The following is a 27,644-nucleotide window of genomic DNA, read 5'->3' as shown; positions in this document are numbered from 1 at the left end:
TTAAATTGGAAGAGAGGAAGTCAAGTTGTCCATTTTTGCAGATGACCTGATCTCATATATAGAAAATCTAGAGACTCCACGCAAAATTAATATACAAAAAATTAGTGGCATTTCTATACATGAACAATGAACTAGCTGAAAAAGAAATTTAAAAAAAAATTATTTTCTGTAGCACACAAAAAAAAGACCCAGGAATAAATTTTGCCAAAGTGGTGAAAACCTCTACAGGAAAAAGTACAAAATACTAATGAAAAATATTGAAGAGGATACAAATAAATAGACATTCTGTGTTCATAAATCAGAAGAATCAATATTACTAAAATGACGCTGCTACACAAAGCAGTCTTCAGATTAATGAAATTTATATCAAAATACCAATGACATTCTTCACAGAAACAGAAAAAAATTCTAAAATTTGTACAGAATCACAAAGTCCTCAAATCACTAAAGCAGTATTGTGCAAAAAGTACAAAGCTAGATTCATTAAACTATCATACCTCAAAATACACTATAAAGCTGTAGTGATACTAGCATAAAAACAGACACACATGCCAGTGAAATAGAAGAAAAAATCCAGAAATTAATTCACATATTTACAGCCAACTGTTTTTTTTTTTTACAAGGATGCCAAGAACACTCATTGGGGCAAGAACAGTCCGTTAGATAATTGTGCTGATAAAACTGAATATACATATGCAGAATAATGAAACAGGGCTCCTATTTCTTACTTTATACAAAAATCAATTAAGAATAGCTCATAGTACTAAATCTTACACCTGAAGCAACAAAACAACTATAAGAAATCATGGGGGAAATTTTTCAGGACATTGGTCTGGGAAAGATTTTATCAGTAAGTCTTTTAAAGCACAGGCAACAAAAGCAAAAATGAATAAATGAGATTATAACAAATGAAAAAGCTTCTATACAGCAAATGAAATAATCAACAGGGCAAGGAGCTAGTCTACAAAATGTGAGAAAATATTTTCAAGTTACTGATTCAACAGGTGGTTAACATCCAGAATATGCAAGGAACTCAAGCAGCTCAACAGCACAGACAAGCAATTTAATTTAAACAAGGGGGCAAAGAGTTTGAATAGACATTGCTCAAAAGAAGACATACAAATGGCTAACAAATATGTTTTTAAAATGATCTACATCACTATTTAAAAGGAATATGCAAATAAAAAACACACTGAGGTAACATCTCACTCTGGTTAGAATGGCTATCATAAAAAAACATGCAAAAAAATAAATGCTGGCAAGTATGCAGAGTAAAGAGAATTCTTACACACTCTTGGTAGTAATATAAATTAGCACGGCCACAAAGGGAACAGTATGGAGGTTACTCAATAAACTACAATGGAAAAACCTTATGATCTAGCAACCCCCCTACCGGGAATTTATCCAAAGAAAATGAAATCACTATATTGAGGAGACCTCTGCACCCTGATATTTATCTTATTCCTATTTACAATAGCCAAAATATGGCATTAACTTCAGTGTTCGACAATAGATGAACAGATAAAGAAAATGTGAGATAGATTAGAAAGAAGAAAGAAAGAAAGAAAAAGAAAGAAAGAAAGAACTCTGCATATTTAGAAAGATATAGAGAATACTATTTAGCTATAATAAGGAATGAAATCTTGTCATTCACAGCCACACAAATGGAACTGGACAACATTGTATTAAATGAAATAAGCCAGGAGCAGAATGTTTTGCACCACATGTTTTCACTCATATGTAAAAGCTTAAAAAAGTTGATCTCATGAAAGTAAAAAGTAAAAAAGAGGATACTAGACTGGAAAGGGTAAGGAGAAGGGAGGAATAGGAAGAGATTTATTAAAAGATACAAAATTATGGCTCAAAAAGGAGCAGCAAAATGGTAGTAGTAAGGTCTTACTTTCAATAATCACATTGAATATATATATAGACAGAGTTGTGCAGTTGAAAGACATAAAGTTGATGGAGTGGATAAAAATAACAAGGCTCAACTATATTTGCCTACAAGAGACTCATTTCACCTGTACAGACATGCATATACTGAAAGTGTATGAGTGGAAAAAAAGATACTCATACAAATAAAAACCATAGCAAAGTGAGAGTAGCTATACTCATAACAGATCAAACAAATTTCAAGTAAAAATTATATAAAGAGGCAAACAAGGCTACTATATAATGATAAAAGGATTAATAAAAGAGCATGTAGCAATCATGAACACATACACACCCAACATCCACCAAAGCATTTAAATACATGAAGGATACATTAATCAATCTAAAGGGAGAGATACACAGAGATACAATAATAGTAGGGAATCTCAACAGTCTGCTTTCTGCAATGGATAGATTATTTACCGAAAACCAAGAAGAAAACATCAGATTTAAACTGCCCTCTAGACGAAAAGAACTCAACAGACATTAACAGAACATTCTGGCAGGACGCGGTGGCTCAAGCCTGTAATCCCAGCACTTTGGGAGGTCGAGGCAGGCGGATCACGAGGTCAGGAGATCAAGACCATCCTGGCTAAAATGGTGAAACCCCGTCTCTACTAAAAAATACAAAAAACTAGCAGGGCGAGGTGGTCGGCGCCTGTAGTCCCAGCTACTCGGGAGGCTGAGGCAGGAGAATGGCGTAAACCCGGGAGGCTGAGCTTGCAGTGAGCTGAGATCCGGTCACTGCACTCCAGCCTGGGCGACAGAGAGAGACTCCGTCTCAAAAAAAAAAAAAAAACCAGAACATTCCATCCAACAGCTGAAGAATACACATTCTTCTACACTGGACGTGGTATTTTCTCCAGGATAGATCATATGTTAGTCTACCAAAAAAGTCTTAGCAAATTCAAAAAATTAAAATCATATCAAGTATCTTTTTTCATGAAAATGAATTAAACTAGGAATCAACAATAAGAGGAGCGCTGAAATGCTACAAATACATGGGAATTAAACAACTTGCTTCTAAACAACCAATAAATCAATGAATAAATCAAAAGAAAAATTTAAAAAATTTCTAGAGACAAAAGAAAATGAAAACACAAAATATTAAAACTTATGAAATCCAGCAAAAGCAGTCATTAGAAGGAGGTCTATAGCAATAGATATCTACATCAAAAAAAGAAAAAAGCTCTCAAATGAACCACCAAATGAAGGATCTCAAGGATAGAAAAGCAAGAATAGACTGCATTCACAATTAGGAGAAAAGATATAAAAGATCAGAGTACAATAGAGATTTAAAAACAATACAAAAGATCAATAAAATAGAAGGCAGATTTTATGAAAAGGTAAATGAAATTGACAAACCTTTAGCAAGATTAACCAAGAAAAAAAGAGAAGAGTAAAATAATCAGAGATTAAAAAAGGAGGCATTACATCTAATACCATAGAAACACAAAAGATCATAAGAAACTACTATGAACAATTAATTATATGCCAACAATATGAAAAATCTAGAAGAAATGGGTAAGTTCCTAATCACAAAAACCTATCAAGGGTGGGGCAGGTTGGGAGGAGGGGTGAGAGTTAAACACTGCATATTGGGTATAATATATACCACTCAGGTGACAGGTACATGAAAATCTCAGAAATCATAACTAAACAAAGTATCCATGTAACCAAAAGTTGCCTGTAACCCAAAAACTATAGAAATACAATCAATTTATCAAACCTGCCAAGACTGTATTAAGAAGTAGAAAATATGAAACAACAAATAATGAGTAATGGGATTTGAAGCAGTAATAAACTCTTCCATTAAAAGAAAGTCCAGGACATGATGGCATCATTGCTGAATTCTATAAAATATTTTTAAAAGAACTAATATAATTTTTCACAAACTATTCCAAAAAATTGAAAAGGAGGGAACTCTTTCAAACTTATTATATGAAGACATAATTACACTGATTCCAAAACCAGAGAAAGATATAGCAGCAATACAAGTACTTGAGGTCAATATCCCTCATGAACTTAAATGTAGAAATTGTCAACAAAATACTAGTAAACCAAGTTTAACAACATATTAAAAAATTTCAGCAGGATTCACATCAGGGATGCCATATTTCAACATATGTCAATCAATAAGCATGATACATGACATCAATAGAATCAGAAAAATTATATGATCATTTCAATAAATGAAGATGCATTTGACAAAATTTAACACCTCTTCATAATAAAAACTCTCAACCAATTAGGTATAGAAATAACATACTTCAACATAACAAAGGCCATGTATGACAAATCCACAGGCAGCCTAATGCTGAATGAGGAATTGTTGAAAGCTTTTCCTTTAAGATCAGGAACAATATGAAGGTCCCCACTCTTACCAGACCTATTCAACATATTACTGGAGGTCCACAAAAGACTCTGAATAACTAAAGTGATTCTGAGCAAAAGGACAAATCTAGAGACATCACACTACTTGACTTAAAAACATACTACAAAGCTATAATAATCAAAACAGCATTGTATTGGCCAAAAAAATAGAAGAAAAAAAGATCAGTGGAACAAAACAGAGATTCCAGAAATAAATTCATGCATTTATAACCAAATGATTCAAAAAAGATGCCAAGAACACTAATTGAAGAAAGCTCAGTCTCTTCAATAAATGATGTTAGGAAAACTGAATATCCACATACAATAGAATAAAGCTAGACCTCTATTTCTCACCACATACAAAATTCCATTCAAAATAGACTAAAGAGTTAAATGTGAGATCTGAAACTATTAAAGTACTAGAATAAGACAAGAAGAAATGCTACATAACTTCAGTCTGGGCAAGGATTTATTAGGTGAGATCTCAAAAATACAGGCAACAAAAACAAAAATAGAGTGATTACATCGACTTAAAACATTTCTGCATGACAAAGGAATCAATCAAGAAACTAAGGAGAAAACCTACAGAATGGGAGAAAATATTTGCAAATTTTACATTTGACAAGAGATTAATATCAAGAATTTATAAGGAACTCAAACAATTCAATAGGAAAAACCTAATTTTAAAATGGGTAAAATACCTGAATAGACATTTCTCCAAGGAAGATATAGAAATGGCCAATAGTTATATGAAAAAAATGCTCAATATCACTAACAATCAGGGAAATGCAAATAGAAGCCAAAATGAGATATCATCTCAACTCAGATAGAATGGATATCATCAAAAAGGCAAAAAAAAAAAAATGCTGGCAATACTGTGGAGAATGGGAAAGTTTTATACACTGTTGGTAATGTAAATTAGTACAGGGGTTATGAAAAACAGTATGGCAGTTCCTCAAAAATGTAACAATAGATCTGTGATATGATCCAGCAATCCCACTACTGGGTATAGGGCCAAAGGAAATGAAATAAGTATGTTGAAGAGTCATTCTGCACTTCCATGTTTATTGCACTATTCATATTATCCAAGGCATGGAATCAACCTAAATGCCATCGACAGAGAAAAGGATAAAGAAAATGTGATGTATATATACGTAATGAACTCCATTCAGCCACAAAAAAAGATGAACTCCTGTCATTTACAACAAAATAGTTGAGCCTGGAGAACATTATGTCAAGGGAAATAAGCTAGGTATAGAAAGAAAAATACTGCATGATATCATTCATGTGAAGAATCTAAACAAATTGATCTCAAAGGCATTGAGAGTGGAATAGCAATTACCAAAGATGGGAAAAACAGCGGAAGTGGAAGATAGGGAGAGGTTTGTTAATGGGTAAAATGTTAAAGTTAGGTAGGAGGAATAAGTTGCTGGTAATTACTGTGTAGTAGGGTGACTATAGCTAAAAATAATGTATCTTTCGAAAAGCTAGAAGAGAGGATTTTGAATGTACTCACAATAAAGAAATAATAAATGTGTAAGGCGATCAATAGCTAATAACCATGATCTGATCATTACACAATGTATACATGCACTGAAACATCACATTGTATTCCATAAATATGTATGATTATATGTGTATGTGTGTTTATGTGAGTGAGTGTGTATGATCCCATCAAATTTGTTATATGACACCTACAAACCTAGCAAATGTGTGGTTTTCCTCAAGTTTCTGTTTGCGTGATTAATGTTTCTTTTCTCTAGTTTTCAGACTGGGAAAACATTAATACATATATTAATTATGTATATTAATACTATTTTATATATGTATGTATATGTGTGTGTATATATATACACACTGGAAGTTACATATATATGTGTGTGTATATATGAAGTTACATTTATATGTGTGTGTATATATAGGAAATTACATATATATGTATTTGTGTATGTATATATATAACTTTCAGGCCATTTCCCAGATTCTAGTAATATTTATTTTGTGTGACTTTGCTACACTCAGGTATACCTTGTCTTATCACATGGCTTTCTGTCTATCATGGAATACTAGCATCATGTGGAATTTTTTAAAGATGTCCAAGCTATATCACAAATGCTTGAATTCAGAATCTCTAAAGTAGGTCTATAATTACATTTGTTGAAAATATATTTTTCCAAATCCTCTCCAGCACCTGTTGTTTCCTGACTTTTTAATGATTGCCATTCTAACTGGTGTGAGATGGTATCTCACTGTGGTTTTGATTTGCATTTCTCTGATGGCCAGTGATGACGAGCATTTGGAGAGGATGTGGAGAAACAGGAACACTTTTACACTGTTGGTGGGATTGTAAACTAGTTCAACCATTGTGGAAAACAGTATGGCGATTCCTCAAGGATCTAGAACTAGAAATACCATATGACCCAGCCATCGCATTACTGGGTATATACCCAAAGGATTATAAATCATGCTGCTATAAAGACACATGCACACGTATGTTTACTGCAGCACTATTCACAATAGCGAAGACTTGGAATCAACCCAAATGTCCATCAGGGACAGACTGGATTAAGAAAATGTGGCACATATACACCATGGAATACTATGCAGCCATAAAAAAGGATGAGTTCGTGTCCTTTGTAGGGACATGGATGCAGCTGGAAACCATCATTCTCAGCAAACTTTTGCAAGAACAGAAAACCAAACACCGCATGTTCTCACTCATAGGTGGGAACTGAACAATGAGATCACTTGGACATGGGAAGGGGAACATCACACACTGGGGCTTATTATGGGGAGGGGGGAGAGGGGAATGATGGCATTGGGAGTTATAACTGATGTAAATGACGAGTTGATGGTTGCTGACGAGTTGACGGGTGCAGCACACCAACATGGCACATGTATACATATGTAACAAACCTGCACGTTGTGCACATGTACCCTAGAACTTAAAGTATAATAAAAAAAAGAAAATATATTTTTACACTTGACTCTGATACCAAAAAAAAATCTTTAAAACAATTAATAAGAAACTACAACCTCTAGCATTCATTACAGTAGAGTTGTTGCTACTAGAAAATGCAATATTTAAATGTTTGATCTTATTTTCCCTCTGTCTTGCCTGGCTTGTAGAGATGTGGAAGATATCTTTTTGTGCATGATAAACCAACAAACATGTATGCAAGAGAGTGACACAGATTTTATTTCTCTCAGAGAACAGACAGATGCAATGAAGACACATCTTATCAATGGGTTTTGTTTCTGAAGTCAAAGTCAGCTTTTCTTAAACCATTTCCATAGGCCTAGTAGAAACTTAACACATGCTGTAATATGTTGCCTGACAATTATACCTTGCAAATATTTGAATATTTCTATTTTTTTCAGTAGTATCTTAATGGGACCTTGGAAGAAAATACATCAAGGTGGCTAGCAAACACAATTTCAAATTATAAATTAATAAGATTTATAATTTCTGAGTAATGTACAATTTAACATGAAAAATAGATACCATTGTAGCATAAAACCTGGCTAGATTTTAGGCCTAAGTAAAATGTCTAAACGGTTTTATTTTGTTTTTAAAAAGGCATCAGGCATTTCTCCTTATTTAGGCTATCTATCTCTGCCTTTTTACTTCCACTGTATTCTAGTCATTGGTTTTATTAAGAGTTACAACTACCTGAGCAAGTTCTTTTTCTTCTATTACATATTAACTATTACTCTCACTTTAAATTTTTATGAATCATGTATTCTAAACTACAAATGCATAGCTATGTCCTAACCATGGGTACCATTTTTGATAGTTTGTTTCATTATAAATTCGTAGGCTTATTCATTGTTGCATCATAAGTGAAGAATGTAGGAATTCTCAGTGAAAAGACTCAGAACACCACAAAAGGAACATCTTACTGAATCAATGCATTAGTTGGAAACAGCAGCAAAATAGCTTGTTTTTTCTCCCCTTAATTACACGCTTTACTATTCTTCAGTAGATGGTGCAAACTTTTCACTGTTATTTAAGAATTCTAAGTTTGCTTCATCCATTACTTGTCTTTCATTTTCTGATACTTTGGTATCCTTTCCACGGAATTTTTTCTTTACAATAAAAATAAATACAGTAAGTAAAACAAGTACCGGGAACACTAGGGCTACCTTCAAGCCGAAGAAGGCTCTTCTGTGAAAAGAGAATAAGGAAAATAGATTATTAAATTGTGAAAAATAGCTTACATTTTTTTCTCCCCAGTATGCAGACCTTAAAAGAAAAAACAAACAAACAAACAGAAGTTATAGACACAAATATTAAGAAAGCAATTCTGTTTATTCTTTTCATTGGGACATAAAATTCTTTCCTATTGTTATTTTTTTTTTAATATGAAGCTACAGAAACTAAACTCCGGCTGTCTCTAGCCTTCCTCTGGGAGGGAGAAACATATACAGCTCCAACCCCCTCAAACCATCTCATTCTACCTAAGGGCGGGAGAGAGAAACTGAAAAGCAAGTTTGAAGTTCACAATCCAGAGTTACAGTCTCAGATTGAGACCTTATCATAGAACTGTAGAATGCTACTTTTTCTCCAGCACCTTACACCACATTAATAAACGCTTATATACAGCCATTCCTTTTACCCAGTACATTTTGTCTGGCTGTCAAGAAAAAATTGCAAATCTCATACTAAAAGGCAATAAACACAGTCTGAAAAGAATAAGATTGAAAGCCAGATCCAGGTATATAAGGGATGTTGGAATTATCAAAATGGAAATTTAAAACAACTGCTATTAATTTGCTAAGGGCTCTAATGAATAATGTAGACAGCATGCAAGAACAGGTGAGCAATGTAGAAAGGAGATAAAAATTCGAAGAACCAAAAAGAATCACTAAAGATTAAAAAATACTGTAACAGATATGACAAATACCTTAATTTTTTATTATTAGATAGAGCACAGCTGAGGAAACTATCTTTAAGTATATCCCAATACAAACCTCCAAAATGAAAAGCAAAGTAAGACTAGAGGAAAAAAAAAAAAAAAACAGGATAGCCAAGAACTTTGTGATAACTATGCGTGTGTAATGGAAATACTTGAAGGGGAGAAAGAAAAGAACAAAAGAAATATTTGAACTAATAAGCACTGAAAGTTTTTCTTGAACGAATGTCAGACACTAAAGTACAGACCCAGGAAGCTCAGAAAACACCAAGAAGGAAAATTGCCAGAAAAACTATGCATAGATTTGTTATTTTCAGACTGCAGAAAATCAAAGATGAAGAAAACATCCTGTAAAAAGCCAGGAAAAAAAAAAAAAAAAAAAAAACCTTATGTATAGAGGAGTAAAAGATTACAACAGACTTCTCTTCAGAAACCATGCACTCCAGAAGAGAGTGGACTGAAATATTTAAAGTGTTAAGAGAAAAACACCTCCAACTTAAAATTCTGTACCCTGTGCAATTATCTCTCAAAAGTTAAGTTGAAATAAAAACATTGTCGCACAATAAAAAACTGAGGGACTGTTTTGCCAGTACACCTGTCTTTCAAGAAATGTTAAAAGAAGTTTGTTAGAGAGAAGGAAAAGGATATAGGTCAGAAACTTGGATATAAAAAAGGGAGAACATCAGAGAAGAAATCAGTTAAGGTAAAACAAAAACAGTTTTATTCTAAATTGATTTAATAGAAAACAGTTTGTTCCAAACAATAATGGCACAATGTGTTTAACAGTATTTAATTTGCATGTTTATTCATATGTTTATGTATGATTACACATAAGTGGAGTAAATGACAGCAATGACACAATGGATAGGAAGGAAGAATGAGGGTTATTCTGGTATTATTAGGTACTCTTACTGTCTGTGAAGTTATAAAGTGTTATTTAAATGTAAACTTGGATTTGTTCTAAATGTCTATTGCAAACTCTAGGAAAACCACTAAATGTTTTAATTAAAATGGTACAACTAATAAACTAATAAGATAAAATGAAATTATATAAAATACTCAATTAAAACATAACAGGAAGACAAAAAGTAGAAGACAAACATAGGATCAAAGAACAAGGGCAGCAAATAGAAAATAGTAACAAATATGGTAATATTAATTCAATTACACTAGTAATCACTTTTAATGTCAATGATCGAAATGCATCAATTAAAAGATCAAAATTAGCTGGGCATGGGGCTGATGTCTGTCATCCCAGCACTTTGGGAGGCCAAGAAAGGAAGAATGTATGAGTCCAGGAATTCAAGACCAAACTGGGCAACAAAGTCAGACCCCATCTCTACAAAAATTCAAGTATTAGCCAGGCATGGTGGTGTACACCTGTGATCCCAGCTACGTGGGAGGCTGAGGCAGGAGGATCCCTTGAGCCCAGCAGGTTGAGGCTACAGTGAGCCATGTTCAAGCCATTGCTCTCCAGCCTGGGTGGCAGAGTGAGACCCTGTCTCAAAAAATATTAATAATAAGGTTGTTGATGGATTAAAACATTGGCACCCCTGAATATGAAACATGAGGTAAAAATTTAATAAAAGATTTAATAAAATATTTTTTAAAATGTTTTTAATTTCAAATTCCACTTGTTCATTGCTGATTTAAAAATAATTAGACTGAGGAATTAATGCTAATATTAATCAAAAGAAAGGGGAGTTACTATATTTAAAACAGAGCAGTCTTCAAAGCAAGAAAATTGATCAAGGATTAAAAAAATGCCTTATGTAATAACAAAGGGATCAGTTCTCTTATTGTCCCTTGAAAAACATAACAATTCTTAATACGTAAGCTTTTAAGAATGGAGTGTCAAAATATGTTAGGAAAAAATAATAGAACTTCAAAAAGAAATGAAGTCCTCAACATGGTCAACAGGTTCCTGGAAACTAGTAAATTTAAGTGAAATTTTATATTGTATAATGAAACCAATTTTACCACAGATAATTGGTGTAAACAAGAGTTAAGTTCCTATGGCATACAGTATGTTGTTTTGCTTAATGTCAGTTTCTAAGAACCTATTGACAATAAGTGGAGAATTAATGTAAATGAATCCGTAATTGTGTTAGGAGACTTCAAAATGCCTCTATCAGAAATGGGCAGATCTAGCAGGCAAAAATCAGTAAGGACATAGTTTAACTCAATGACACTATCAATCAACAGCATATAATGAACACTTGTAGACTACTCCATCAAACAGCAACAGACTACAAAGTCTTCCCAAGCTCACATGGATTATTCATTGAGATAGACCACATTCTGAGATATAAAACATATCTTACAAAATTTAAAAGAATGGAAATCATGCAGTGTATTTCCTCAGACCACAGTGGAATTAAATTAGAGTTCAATAACAGAAAGATAACTGGAAAATCTTAATATATGTGAAGATGAAACAATACACTTCTAAGAAACATATGAGTAAAGGTGAAATCTCAAGAGAAATGTAAACATATTTGAAATAAGAGAAAATAAAATTACAGTATCAAAAGTTATGGGATGCCACAAAAGCAGGGTTAGAGAAACATTTGTAGCATTAATGCATATATTTAAAATGAAGGAATATCTGAAATCTATGGCTTAATCTTTTACCTTAACAAAGTAGAAAAAGAAGAGTAAATTAAATTCAAAGTAAGCAGAAGGAAAGAAATAATGAAAAGTAGAGCACATATCAATGAAATTTAAAACAGAACATGAACAGAGAAAATCAACAGAAACAAAAGATATTCCACTGAAAAAAAAATAATAAAATTGATGAGCCCCTTGCCAGGCTAATGGAGATAGAAAGAAAAACACGATTTATAAATATCAGAATTGAAAGATGGAACATCACTGCAGATCCCATTGACCTTAAAAGGATTAAAAAAAGGAATATCATGAACAGCACTATGGCTCCAATTTTATTCACCTCAACGAAATGGACCAATTCCTTGATAGATATGATCTACCTAAATTCACACAAGAAATAGACCATCTGAATAGGCCTATATCTGCTAAATAAATGAATCAATAATTCGTAACCTTCTAAAATGGAAATCACCAAACCAAGATGGACTCATGGATGAGTTCTATCAAACATTCATGTAAGAATTTATACCAATTCATTATAATCTCCTTTACAGGATAGAAGCAGCAGGAATAGTTCCTGTCTCATCCCATGAGGTCAGCATTATCCTAATACACAAAGCAGACAAACATATAACAAGAAAAGAAAACTACAGAGCGATAAATCTCACAAATACAGATGCAAAGATTCTCAAAAATAGCTAATTGAAGCCAAAATTATATAAAAAATTATATGCAACAACAAAGTGGAATGTATCTCAGGTTTACAAGACTGGTTCAACATTCAAAAATGAATTACATAATTCGTTATATTAACAGGCTAAAAATGAAAAAAAAATCACACGATCACATCAGAAAATGCAGAAATGCATTTGAGAAAACCAAACACACATTCGTGACTAAAACTCTCATTAAACCAGGAATAGAGAACTTTATCAATCCGATTTAAAAAAATCTGCCAAAATCCTACACTTATCATACTTAACATCAAAGAACCCAAAGATTTCCTGCCAAGGTCTGGAACAAGGAAAGGATGTCACCTCCCATGACTGATTTTCAACATGGTACCGGAAATCCTAGTTAATGTGATTTAAAAAAAAATGAAAAGGGAATGAAATGTATACAGCTTGAAAGGAAATATATACAGGTTGAAATGTATACTAGTACCAGAAATCCTAGCTAATGTGATTTAAAAAAAAAAAAAAGGAAAAGGGAATGAAATGTATACAAGCTGAAGGGAAGAAACAAAACTGTTTTTTTTGTTTTTTGTTTTTTGTTTTTTTTTTTTTAACATATGTGTATGTAGAAAGTCTCAAATAATAAGACAAAAATTCCTGGAACTAATAAGCTATTATAGTAAGATTGCAGGATACAAGATGAATATAACAAAATGAAAAGTTTTCCTATATATTATCAATGAACAAGTGGAATTTGAAATTAAAAACACATTACTATTTACATTGGTACCCCTGAATATGAAACATGAGGTAAAAATTTAATAAAATATATACAAAAGCTGCATGCAGAACACTATAAAATTCTGATTAAATAAATCAAAGAACTATAAAAATGAAGTGATATTCCATGTTCATGTACAGTATAGAAAGACTCAATATTGTCAAGATGTCAGTTCATCCCAGCTTGATATACAGATTCAATGCACTCCTAATCAAAATCTTCATTAATTATGTTGTGGATATTGACAAACTAATTCTAAAGTTTATACAAAGAGGTAAAAGATACTGAATAGCCAAGACAATACTCAAGGAAAAGAACAAAATGATAGTATTGATACTACCTGACCTCAAGACTTATTATAAAGCCGCAGTAATCAAGACAGTGTAATTTTGGTAAAATAATATACAAATATATCAGTGGAAAGAACAAATAGCCCAGAAATAGACCCACTTAAATATAGTCAACTGATCTTTAATAAAGAACTAAGGCAATACAATAGAGAAAGAGTTAATATTTTGAATAAATGGTGCTGGAATAGCTAGAGATCCATATGAAAATAGTGAAATTACGCTTCACAAAAATTAACTCAAAACGACAAATGTAAAATGTAAAACTACAAAAAATGTAAAATGCAAAACTGTAATCTATGATGTAACACAGGAGAAAACAACCTAGGATTTGTTTATGACTTTTTAGATGCAACAGCAAAAGCACAATTCATTAAATAAATCATTGATAAGCAGGTCTTCATTAAAATTAAAACTTTCTGAATAGAACAGTTATCCAGGCATGTATCTCAGGTTTGCAAGACTGGTTCAACATTCAACTGTCAATTTGTCTTGGCTATTCAGTATTCAACTGTCTTGCCTATTCAGTATTCAAATATTGATTATATAATTCATTATATTAATAAGCTAAATAAGATAAATAATCACAAAATTACATCAATAGGAGGCTAAGGCAGGAGGATCGCTTGAGCTCAGGAGTTCAAGACTACAGCGACCTAAGAAGGTGCCACTGCACTCCTGTTTGGGCAACAGAGCAACACTCACTTCTGAACAAAAAAAAACAAAAACAAATTCTTCTCTGAGTAAGTGAGAAATACACTGTCAAGATGATAAAATGAGAGTCAGAGGACACAGACTGAGAGAAAATATTCACAAAAGACATCCAAATAATAAATATGGGAAATCTCTGTGCTTTCTGCTCAATTTTACAAAGAACTCTTAAAACTGAACAATTTAAAGAAAAAAAAACAGTTAAAAAAAATGGGCCAAAGACCTTAACAGATACTTCTCCAAAGAAAATGTAGAGGTGGTAAATAAGCATATAAGAAGATGCTTCACATCTTATGTCATCAAGGAAATGCAAATTTAAGGCAAATTTAAACAACAATGAGATACTACTATATACCTAGGAGAATGGCCAACATCCAGAACACTAAACATTAAATGTGGATAAGGAAGTGGAGCAACAGAAACTCTCATTCATTGTTGGAGAAAATGCAAAATGATACTGACACTTTTGAGGCCAGTCTGACATTTTTAAATAAAATATACATATTTTTGCCATATGATCAAGTAATTGCACTTTGGTGTTGATCCAAAGGAGTTGATATCTGTATCTACACAAAAAAACTGCACACAGATATCTATAGAACTTTTAATTATAATTGCCAAAACCTGGAAGCAATCAAGATGTCCCTCAGTAGACAAAACTGTGGTATATCTAGACAATAAATTATTGTTCAATGCTAAAAAGAAATAATCTATCAAACAAACACCTAGAGGAAACTTCAATGCATATTACTGAGTAGAGAAGCTACTCTGAAATGGTTACATAATGTATGGTTACAACTATGTGATCTCAAACAGACAAAACTATGGAAATAGTGAAAAGACTAGAGGTTTCCAGGGATTAGAGGGAAAGGAGGGCAGAGCACAGAGGGTTTTTAGGGCAGCAAGACTACTTTTTATGATAGTGTAATGGTGGATTATATATCATTATATGGTCATGCAAACCCATTGAAAGTTCCACAACAAAAGTGAAACCTGATGTAAACTATAGATCATGAATGATAAAGATACGTCAATATGGGTTGTCAATTGTAACCAATGTACCACCCTGATGGGAAATGTTGGTAATGGGAGAGGCTATGCATGTGTTGGAGCAGGCAGGATATGAGAAATCTCTGTGCTTTCTCCTCAATTTTACTGTGATTCTAAAACTAGTCTAAAAAATAAAGTCCTTTAATAATCATAAGATAATCATTTAACTTTCTGTGTATTAATTGGAAAATAACTGCTCTTTTAAAAATTTCCACTTTAAACAATCCAGCAGTGAACACAGGTGACAAATAAGGGCCATGTGTGAGCTATAATATGTCAGGAGAGTTGTAAAGAGGGATGGTTATTTCTAGCTGGCTGAGGTGGTGCAAACTTTTGAACAAAGGGTGTATGAGATAAGCTTGAAGCATGCACTGGATGTCAGAAGCCTAACACTTGCCTTAATTGGCTAAAATCAAGGTGTTGGTAGAGCTGCATCTTTTTTTTAATTATTATTTATTTATTTTTGAGATGGAGTCTCACTCTGTTGCCCATGCTGGAGTACAGTGGCAGGATCTTGGCTCACTGCTACGTCTACCTCCCAGGTTCCAGTGATTCTCCTACCTCAGCCTCCTGAGTAGTTGGGATTACAGGCGCCTGCCACCACACCAGGCTAATTTTTGTATTTTTTAGTAGAGATGGGGTTTCACCATGTTGGCCAAGCTGGTCTCTAACTCCTGACCTCAAATCATCCACCTTCCTTGGCCTCCCAAAGTGCTGGGATTACAGGCATAAGCTACCGCGCCCGGCCCTGCATTTTTTTTTCTGTAAACTCTAGGATCTGTTTCCTTGTCTTTTTCCACTTCTAGAGGCGACCTACATTTCTTGGCTTCTGGGCCCTTTCTTCCAACTTCAAAACCAGCAACAATATGCATAGTCTTTCTCAATCACATCCCTCTGATCTCTTCTGTTGCTTCCCACTTACATACACACATACATATATATGTGTGTGTGTACACAACACACACACATGCACGCATTTCCTTTTAGTTTTACGTAAACCATCACTAAAGGAAAGGAAACTAGTATGGTTTTTTTTTTTTTTTTTTTTTTTTTTTTAATTGTTTTAGGGGTCTTTTCATACTGAAACTAAAGTAACTAAAGTAATGGCTATCCTAAAATGTGATGTTAATGCTTGGACTTGGTGATCATTGCTTTGGGGAGATTCTGAGGAGCATCTTGTCAGTTGCCCTTAAAATGAGTTATAATTCCAATTAAAAATAAACACTTTCTTAAAATTATGTCATTAATGTAAATTTAGTAAGTGTTGCTTTTTTATTTCTTTCCATACTTTTATTCATAGAAATAAAATCTACCATTGAGGAAGACATTTTGTATAATAAGACTTAAAGTTAGGAGAATGTGGGGTAGTGAATGCTGCTTTACTAGAATTCCAGCAAAAGCCAGATCATTACTTGTTGGGAATGTTAGACAGTGAATTTACGCATTAAGTGAGAGAAAGTTCTTCTAATAAATTTGACCCAGGGAGTTTTCTCCAGGGATTTAACCTGAACTAAGAAACATTCCCCACTTTACATAAATAATAGCATGCTCCACGTATTCTTTATGCTTTCTTTTTTTCTTAACATAACAATATATTGTGAATAGGGTCCATATTAGAAAATACGTATCTTTTTTCTTCTTTTTTTAAGAACTCAGTATATTCATTTGCCTGCATGTGTCATTATTTGATACCTTATTTATATTTACATGTTTTCAGTATTTTGGGAATATACCTAGCTACAGGATAAATTTCTAGAAGTACTCCCACTGGCTCAAAGTCATTTACTTTGCAATCACAATCTGCAATCAACACCTTTGTTGACAATCTGGGTGACTTTTAATTGCAATTCTGTTATTGTCAATGAAAAAAAAAGATGTTCATCTTTTCATATGTTTCATAACCTCTAGTGACTTTTTTGGAAAATGTTTGATGATATTTTTTTTTACTATTTCCTATATTTTATAGCAATTTTAGTTTTCCAGAAAAATTGTACAGAAAGTATGGAGGGCTCCCTGCCCAACATGTGCAGTTTCTCCTATCATTAACCCCTTGTATTAGTACAGCATATTTGTTCCAAATGATGAAAGAATACTCATATATTATTCAGTCCATATTTTACATTAGAGTTCACTTTTTATGTTGTAAATTTCCAAAGGTTTGGCAAATGCATAATATTATGATCCAACATTATAATATCATGTAGAATAGTTTCACTGGCCTAAAAATGCCTTGTGTCAGACCTATTCGTCAATCCCTTCTCCCCACTGAGCCTCAAGAAACAACTGATCTTTTCATTGTCCATTGTTTTGCCTTTTCTACAAAGTTATACAGTTAAAATTATACAATCTGAAGCTGTTGTAGGCTGCCTTCTTTTATTTACACATTTAAATTTCCTTTCTTTTTGTAGATTGATAGCTCATTTTTTTAATTGATTGATGTGGTTTGGATTTGTGTCTCTGCCCAAATCTCATGTCAAATTGTGGGAGGGGCCTGGTGGGGGATGATTGGTTTATGAGGGTGGATTTCCCCCTTTCTGGTCTCAAGATAGTGAGTTATGAGATCTGATGGTTTAGAAGTGTATGGTACTTACACCTGTGCACTCTCTCTCTATGTCTCTCCTGTTGCCATGAGAAGATATGCTTTGCTTCCCCTTTGCCTTCTGCCACAATTGTAAGTTTCCTGAGGCCTCCCAGTTATGCTTCCTCTAAAGCTTGTTGAACTGTGAGTGAATTTATCCTGTTTTCTTCATAAACTACCCAGTTTCATATAGTTCTTTATAGCATCCTGAGAATGGACTAATACATTGATGACTAATATTCCATTGTATGAATGTACCACAGTTCAATTATTTGTTTACCTATTAAGGACATCTTAAATGCTTCCACTTTTTTGCATTCGAATGCAGGGTTTTTTTGTGGGCATGTTTCAAATTAATTTAGGTAAATATCTGGGAGCATGATGGCTTAATCATACAATAAATCTATTTTTGCTTTGTAAAAAACTTTAACTCTGTCTTCCAACATGGCTGTACCAGTTTACATCACCACCAGCAATGAAAGAAAATTCCTGTTATCTCTTTCTTGCCAGCATTTGGTGTTGTTTTTGTTAATTTTTGAGAGCTTTTTATATACATCAGACATTTGCCTGTGTCTGTGTCTGACTTAGAAATTCTTCCAATTTATCTTTTGTTTTTGAACTTCACTTAAAATAAGTTTTGGTGATGTAGTTTTTAAAATATTTTATTATTTGTTCCTTTTTTATCTTCTTTGTTTTAACATTTATTTTAGGTTCAGGAGTACATGTGCAGGTTTGTTATATAGGTAAATTGCATGCTATGCAGGTTGGGTGTATAGACTTATTGTCACCCAGGTAATAATCATAGTCACTTATAGCTTTGTATCTTCATCCTCCTCTCACCCTCCATCCACAAATAGACCCCAGTGTCTCTTGTTCCCTTCCTTGTGTCCATATGTACTCAATGTTTAGCTCCCACTTAAAAGGGAGAACATGTGGTATTTGATTTTCTGTTCCATATTATTCAAAATCACTAATTATTAGAGAAATACAAATCAAAACTGCAATGAGATACCATCTCACACTAGTTAGAATGGCTATTGTTAACAAGTAAAAAATAACAGATACTGACAAGGTGGTGAAGAAAAGGGAACACTTATATGTTACTGGTGGAATTGTAAATTAGTTCTGCCATTGTAGACAGTAGTCTGGTGATTTATCAGAGAATGTAAAACAAAATGACCATTCAGCCCATTAATTGTATTAGTGGGTATAAACCCAGAGCAATAAAAATCCTTCCACCATTTGTTTTTAAACTATCATTTGGGGCATTTGGGTCATAATTAGTGTTATAGTTTCGTTGTGTCCCCATCCAAATCTCATCCTGAACTATAGTTCCTATCATCCCCAAAGGTCGTGGAAGGGACCCAGTGAGAGGTAATTGAATTATGAGGATGGTTACCTCCATACTGTTCTCACAGTGAGTGAGTTCTCCCGAGATCTGATGGTTTTATAAAGTGCTTTTCTCCCTCTTTGCTTGGCACTTCTTCTTGCTGCTGCCATGTGAAGAAGCATGTGTTTGCTTCCCCTTCTGCTATGATTTTAAGTTTCTGAAGGCCTCTCCAGCCATCTAGAACTGCAAGTCAATTAAACCTCTTTCCTTTATAAATTACCCAATCTTGAGTATGTCCTTATTAACAGTGTGAGAATGGACTACTACAGTAAATAGGTACCAGGTAAGGGGGCACTGCTGTAAAGATACCCCAGAATGGGGAAGCAACTTTGGAATTTGGTAACGGGTAAAGGTTGGACTTGTTTGGAGGGCTCAGAAAAAAACAGAAAAATGTTGGAAACTTTGGAACTTCCTAGAGACTTGAAGGGCTCAGAAAACAGGAAGATGTGGGAAACTGAAACTTCCAAGAGTCTTGTTGAACAGCTTTGAACAAAATGCTGATAGTGATATGAATGATAAAGTCCATGCTGACATGGTCTTAGATGGAGATGAGGAACTTGTTGGGATCTGGAGGAAAGGTCACTGTTGCTATGCAAAGAGTTGGGTGACATTTTGCCCCTACCCTAGAGATCTGTGGAACTTTGAATTTGAGAAAGATAATTTAGGGTATCTGGTGGAAGAAATTTCTAAGTGGCAAAGTGTTCAAGAAGAAGCAGAACATAAAAGTTTGAAAAATTTGCAGCCTGATGATGCAGTAGAAAAGAAACCCATATTCTGGGGAGAAATTCAAGCCAGCTGCAGAAATTTACGTAAGTAATGAGAAGCCTAATGCTAATTGCCAAGATAATGGGGAAAATGTCTCCAGGGCTTGTCAGAGAACTTTGGGGCAGCCCCTCCATCACAAGCCAGGAGGCCTAAGAGGAAGTACTGATTTTGTGGGCTGTGCCCAGGGACTCCTGCTGTGTGTAGCCTAGAGTCCCAGCCACTCCAGCCATTTTTAAAAGAGGCCATGGTACAGCTTGGGCCATGGCTTTAGAGGTTGCAAGCCCCAAGCCTTGGCAGCTTCTGTGTGGTGTTGAACCTGCAGATGCACGAAAGTCAAGAATAGAGGTTTGGGAACCTCTACCTAGATTTCAGAACATGTATGGAACTGCCTGGATTTCTAAGCAGAAGCTTGCTGCAGGGATGGGGCCCTTATGCAGAATCTCTGCTAGGACAGTGTGGAAGGGAAATGTGGGGTTGGAACCCCCACACAGAGTCTCACTGGGGCACTGCCTAGTGTGGCTGTTAGAAGATGCCGACCATCCTCTATACCCCAGAATGGTAGACCCACCAACACTTTGCTTTGTGTGCCTGAAAAAGCTGCAGACACAATGCCAGCCCATAAAAGCCGCCTGAAGGGAAGCTGTACCCTGCAAAGCCACAGTGGTAGAGCTGTCCAAGGCCATGGGAGCCCACCTCTTGCATCTGTGTGACCTGGGAGTGAGACATGGAGCCAAAGGAGGTCATTTTGGAGCAGTAAGTTTTAACGACTGCCCTATTAGATTTGAGGCTTGCATGGGGCCTGTAGCCCCTTTGTTTTGGCCAATTTCTCCCATTTGGAATGGGTGTTTAACCCAATGCCTGTCCTCCCCATTGTACCTAGGAAGCAACTTACTTGCTTTGATTTTACCAGCTCATATGCAGAAGGGACTTACTTTGTCTCAGATGAGACTTTGGACTTGGAATTTTCAGTTAATGCTGAAATGAGTTAAGACTTTGGGGGCCTGGTGGGAAGACATAATTGTGTTTTGAAATGTGAGGACATGAGATTTGAGAGGGGCCAGGGATGGAATGATACGGTTTGGCTGTGTCCCCACCCAAATCTCATCTTGAACTGCAGTTCCCATAATCCCCATGTGTCATGGCAGGGACCCAGTGGGAGGTAATTATATCATGGATATGGTTACGTCCATGCTCTTCTCATGAAAGTGAATGAGTTCTCATGAGTTCTGATGGTTTTAAAAGGGGCTCTTCCCTTCCTTCACTCTGCACTTCTTGCTGCTGCCATGTAAAGAAAGATGTGTTGGCTTCCTTTTCTGCCATAATTGTAAGTTTCCTGAGGTCTCCCCAGATCTGAAAAACTGTGAGTCAATTAAACCTCTTTCCTTTATAAATTACCCAGTCTCGGGTATGTCTTTATTAGCAGTGTGAGAATTGACTAATACACTTAGAAACACATTTTGTTTCCTCCTAGATAATTAAAAGAAATCCTATATGAGTAGTTGTAATACTTATAGTTTCACATGTAAAATTTGTGTATTTGGTCAATATATAAATTTCAAATTAGAGTTTCTATAATAGGTAAGGTACAATTGTAGCAGCTTCTTTTCTTCCAGATGATTACCCAGTTATCTCAATGTCACTAAGAGAATACCTTTGCCTATGAAGAGTATTGAAACATTTTTTTCCCGTATTTTCCTCAATGACCATATAACCAGAAGCCCAGCTGGTCATTCTACGTCTTCCTAGAGAAGCCAGAGGAGGAGAATTTTGTAATAAAAAGGAATTAAAATACAAATCCTAACTGTATTTCTTTTAGTTGTGCTATTTTGGACAAGTTATTCATTATTCTTAAAACTTGTATTCTTTATAAAGAAGAAGGAGAAAATAACAATTTTCTATAGTTTCTATGATTATTAAAATGAGATACTAGAATGCCTGACACAATACTATATACAAAGCAAGTGTTCACTATATGGTAGCTATCATTATTAATATTATAATCACACTAAAAATGATAGACTTTAGAAATTAATATAGTCAAAGAAGAATATAATGTATTTGTTTATGACAACTTACCCCAAAAATGTGGGATGCTTATATATCTGAAGCCCCTCGTGCTCCGCGGCGTATTTGTGGACCACTTCGCTTCTACCACGTTGTATCAATCAGAGCCCCAAAATATATTGGAACTAGAATACCTCCTATAACATGAGATAAGAAGATATCAATCCAAGTAAAATGCTTCAAATGTAACTGGGTGATATTCTACACTGATACATTTTGAGTTAAAAAAAGTTTAATACTTTGGAAAGTTATTCCATTGTTTTGACTTACATCCACCCAAGAATCAAAATTGTTAGGAATCTCTAAGGCCTAAATCATATGGAAACGTCATAGCCATACCTGATCTACTATTCTCTCCCTATACTCATAGGGAAGAAGGGGCATTATATACCTATATACTCTGTTCTTCCTATAACGTTAATTAACTTAAACTTGATTGGTAAAAGGGGAATGTTATTAGTAAAACATGAAAATCATGTTGATTCATATAAAATTTGTCTTAGGCAAGAAAGACTGGATTACTGGGAATAAAATTACAACTTTATGGGAAAAGGAAAAAACTCTCACCTCAACTGCTGCAAAGTCAAAGATTTTTAATACTATTTTAAGAAAATTAAAAAGTGAATGCTTACATCAGGATTCCCTCCCCAGAGACGTTCAGGCCCAGCTTCAAAGAGTGCTCAGCTACTGGCCAGTTTTACTTCTTTCTGGGCTCAGAGTACCATTTCCTCCTAGTTGGTGCTCTTAAAGCCCACAATCCAGCATTTTCTTTCCATTGATTTAATGTTTTTCTTAATATCTCCTAAAGCAGCCTAGGCTGTATAGGTTAGGGTCGCTGATAAATTTTGCTTCTGTTAGTGATCTTACCACAATAGCGCATACATTTCAATGGTCAGTCCCTAAGGCAATTTTTATTTGTAGTGCATGATTTCACGGAAGGTACAGCATTCCAGGAATACAATTGTTTATATGACAAGTATACATTCTGAGATTAACTCCTAGTTTTAAGCATAGGTAATTTGGTCAAAATTCTGAAGGACATCATAGTACGGAGCTATCCTTCAGATGTTAGAACTGAAGCATACAAGATTTTACTTTGTTCTTGTTCTTTTTTGTGGTTCATACTTTTCAGATTTTATTTTGTCACAAAACATGACAACGATTTGTATAAGACAGTTTACTGATTCTGCTTATTTTTAATCATTCTCAATTTTCTGAGAGTAAGAAATATTAGAATCACAAGGGAATGGTGCCTGAGGCCAATGTATCTGAGGCAATCTAGTACTGACAAAATGGGTGAGAAATTTGCAGATTTCAAAAACTCAGAAGCACCTTTGAAAAATGAAAAATAAATGCCAGTAATTAATTTTCTTCACATTATGCCACTGGTTTAAATAAACTTTGTGAAGTAAATGTGTTAACTAACAAACTAGGACTTAATTACTGGAATTAAAAACCTCTGATGACCTATTTTCTAAATAATGTTTTCAGTTTAATACACTATATATTATAATAGACTTTCCACAGTTTACACACATATCATATTTAAGATGACTGTTTGTGAATTGGAAGTTTGATACTGAGTATGGATTTTTCCCATAGAGGCATTTGAGCTTCATTGTGGCATATAGTGGACACACTGAAATTGGATGCTCACAATTAGGATGGCCAGATTCATTTTTTTCTATTTTATGTTGCTAAAATAATTTCCATTTTCATAGTCTCATTTCAACATATCAGAAGAAATACTAACTACCCAGAACTATTTTCAGCCTCTGTGTTCCAAGTTCAAAGAGTGAGGTATCTTCTCTGAATCTGAAGGTAGAGAACTGCCAAGATTACAGAGACTGGAAGATTAGGGACACAGAAAGGGAATACTGGGAAGAGAACTGATGTAACCCTACAGCATCTCCCATCTTCTCTCTCCTATTCCCTTTGCATTTCTTTTTACCTTTCAGGATCTGTGACTTTCTCACCAAATACACTTCATGACAACTCGATTGTAATTTGGCCATACTTTTTCCTTTGCTTGCATGGGTCCCAGAAACTGAATCCTCCCACTTCCTTTTCTTTTTGCCATCAGTGGTTACCTATGGGTCATAATCAGTCGTCTGCACCAATCCCTAGATAAATGATGGCCTTTTCCTACTTCCCAGGAATAGGCATATAAGATTTACAGTTCTTACGAAAGAACACTCATGGGGGTGAGGCTAGACATTGTTTAACAACAGGCATCTGTGCAGTAAAAAAGGCAAATGGTAACAAGGGAGAAAGGGTAATTTTCTAAATCTTTTCTAATCAACTTTGAATATTTAAAATATAGGCCTCTAAAAGGTGGCAGATAGGAGGCAGGACTAGCTTGCAGCTCCCACTTGGACAAACAGAGAAGCATGTGGACTCACATTGTGAACTTTTTCTCCAAGAATTACCATAGCAACATACTGGGAAAGCTGAGAGAGTCCACAAACCTTTGAAGAAAGTATATCACCAGCTGCAGGCTCCCTTAGATGACAAAAAAAACTGAGTCAGCTTTCTTTCTCAGCACGGAGGCTGGAGGTCAGGGCCAAGTTCTCAGCCTTGGTCACCAAATACCTGGTAATAGACTCAGTGCTGTTGGGGGTCACAGTCGCAGTGAGACCAGCCTGTAGGACTGCATGCTAGACAGAAGCAGGGTAATGCCTGTTACTGCTATTTCCCCCGCACCCGCTCCTGGCCCGCTGCCACTTCCTTTGAGATCTGTGTGACTTAGCAGAGGCAGCCATCATTCCCTTGGGAACATAACTTCATTGGCCTGGGAACCACACCCCCATCCCACACAGCAGCCACAGCAAGCCCCACCCAAGGAGAGTTTGAGCTCAGACATGCCTATCTCTGACCCCACCTAACGATCTTTCTCTACCTGCCCTGGTTACTGATGACAAGAACGTAAGCTCTTAGCAGCTCTAAGGCCCTGCCCACCAACTGAGAAACCTGAATACTTAACAGGATGACCCTAGGGCAAGTTTGCTTCCTCTCTATAGTACTGCAGCTGATGTAACCTTGAAAGCACCACCTCCTGGCTGGAGGCCAACCAACACAAAACCAGTGAACTAAATGAAAACACAACCAAGGACCCTCACACAGTCCACTTCACTCTCCTGCTACCTCTGCCAGAGCAAATGCTGGTATCCATGGCTGAAAGACCTGAAGATGGATCACATCGCAGGACTCTTTGCAGAAACTCCCCAGTACCAATCCAGAGCCCAGTAGCTCCACTGGGTGGCTAGACCCAGAAGAGTAAAAACAATCACTGCAGTTCAACTATCAGGAAGCCCCACCCCTAGGGCAATGCGGAGAATGCCACGTCAAAGGAGCACCCTATGGAACAAAAAAATCTGAACAGCAGCCCTGGAACCCCAGATCTTCCCTCTGTCATAATCTACACAACAAGCAGGAACGATAAAAACAATTCAAATAATATAACAAAACAAAGTTCTTTAACACCCTCAAAAGATCACACCGGTTCACTAGCAATGGATCTAAACCAAGACAAAACCTCTGAATTGCCAGGAAAATAATTCAGAAGGTCCATTATTAAGCTAGTCAATGAGGCGCCAGAGAAAGGTGAAGTCCAACTTAAGGAAATAGAAAACATGATATAAGAAATGAAAGGAAAATTTCTCAGTGAAATAGATAAGATAAATCAAAACCAATCACAACTTCTGGAAGTCAAGGACACACTTAGAGAAATGCAAAATGCACTGGAAAGTCTTAGCAATAGAATCAAACAAGCAGAAGAAAGACCTTCAGAGCTCAAAGACGAGGCTTGGAAATCAAATCAATTCATCAAAGAGAAAGAAGAAATAATTTTTAAAAATAAACAAAGCCTCCAGGAAGTTTGGGACTAGGTTAAGCATCCAAACCTAAGAATAATTGGTGTTCCCAAGGAAGAAGAGAAATCTAAAAATCTGGAAAGCAGATTTAAGGGAATAATCAAGGAAAACTTTCCCAGCCTTACTAGAGATCTAGACATCCAAATACAAGAAGCTCAAAGAACACCTGGGAAATTCATCACAAATAGATTATCAGCTAGGCACATATTCATCAGGTTATTTAAAATCAAGATGAAGGAAAGAATCGTAAGAGCTGTGAGGCAAAAACATCAGCATCAGGTAACATATAAAGGAAAACCTATCAGAATTCCAGCAGATTTGTCAGCAGAAACTCTACAAGCTAGGAGGGATTGAGTTCCTAAATTTAGCCTCCTTAAACAAGAAAGTAATCAGGCAAGAATTTTGTCTCCAGCAAAAATAAGCTTCATAAATGAAGGAAAGATATGGTCTTTTCCAGACAAACAAATGCTGAGAGAATTTGCCACTAACAAGCTGGCACTACAAGAACTGGTAAAAGAGCTTTAAATCTTGAAACAAATCCTCAAGATACACCAAAATGTAACTTCCTTAAAGCATAAATCTCACAGGACCTGTATAACAATCACACATACACACATACACACACACACACACACACACACACACACACACACACCCCCGAAGGTATTCTGGCAGCTAGCACGATGAATAGAATAAATACCTCACATCTCAATACTAACGTTGAATGTAACTGACCTAAATGACCCACTTAAAGTACATAGAATGGCAGAATGGGTAAGAATTCACAAACCAAGTTTCTGCTGTCTTCAGGAGAGACTCACCTAACACATAAAGACTCACATAAACTTAAAGTAAAGGAGTGGAAATAGATATTCCACATAAATGGGCACTAGAAGTGAGCAAGAGTAGCTATTCTTACATTAGACAAAACAGACTTTAAAGCAACAGCAGTTTAAAAATACAAAGGGGCATATTATATAATGATAAAAGAACTAGTCCTATAGGAACATATCACAATCTGAAATACATACGCACCTAACACTGAAGCTCCCAAATTTATATATAAAAAAATTACTACAAGACCTAAGAAATGAGATAGACAGCAACTCAATAATAGTGGGGGACTTTAATACTCCACTGACAGTGCTAGACAGGTCATCAAGATAGAAAGTCAGCAAATAAACAATAGACTTAAACTATACCCTAGAAAAAATGAGCTTAACAGATACTTACTGAACATTCTATCCAATGACTATAGAATATACATTCTATTCATCAGCACATGGAACATTGTCCAAGATAGACCATATGATAGGCCACAAAACATGTTTCAGTGAATTTAAGAAAGTGGAAATTATATCAAATACTCTCAGACCACAGTGAAAGAAAATTGGAAATTAACAGAAAAAGGAACACCAAAAATCATGCAAATACATGGAAATTATATAACCATCTCCTAAATCCTAAATGATTGTTGGGTCAACAATGAAATCAAAATGGAAATTTTAAAAAGTTTTGAACTGAATAAAAATAGTGACAAAACTTATCAAAACTTCTGGGATACAGCAAAATAGGTACTAA

The 27,644-nt window shown here is 35.1% G+C and overlaps 1 protein-coding gene across 1 annotated transcript in view; it reads right to left on the bottom strand.

The window, feature by feature from the left end:
• Positions 1-7,300: 7,300 nt before the first annotated feature.
• LOC101004239 (putative solute carrier organic anion transporter family member 1B7) overlaps positions 7,301-27,644 on the bottom strand; it is a 75,882-nt gene continuing 55,538 nt past the window's right edge. The window contains exons 12-13 of the mRNA XM_031650989.1: positions 22,279-22,328; positions 7,301-8,577 (exon numbers count right to left, since the gene is read on the bottom strand). Of these exons, the coding sequence (XP_031506849.1) occupies positions 8,278-8,577; positions 22,279-22,328 (350 nt within the window). The 3' untranslated portion in view covers positions 7,301-8,277. The remainder of the gene's footprint in view (positions 8,578-22,278; positions 22,329-27,644) is intronic.

The sequence above is a fragment of the Papio anubis genome, chromosome 9 (assembly GCF_008728515.1).
Source record: "Papio anubis isolate 15944 chromosome 9, Panubis1.0, whole genome shotgun sequence".
Taxonomy (NCBI): domain Eukaryota; kingdom Metazoa; phylum Chordata; class Mammalia; order Primates; family Cercopithecidae; genus Papio; species Papio anubis.
This window is presented reverse-complemented; position numbering and strand designations above follow the sequence as displayed.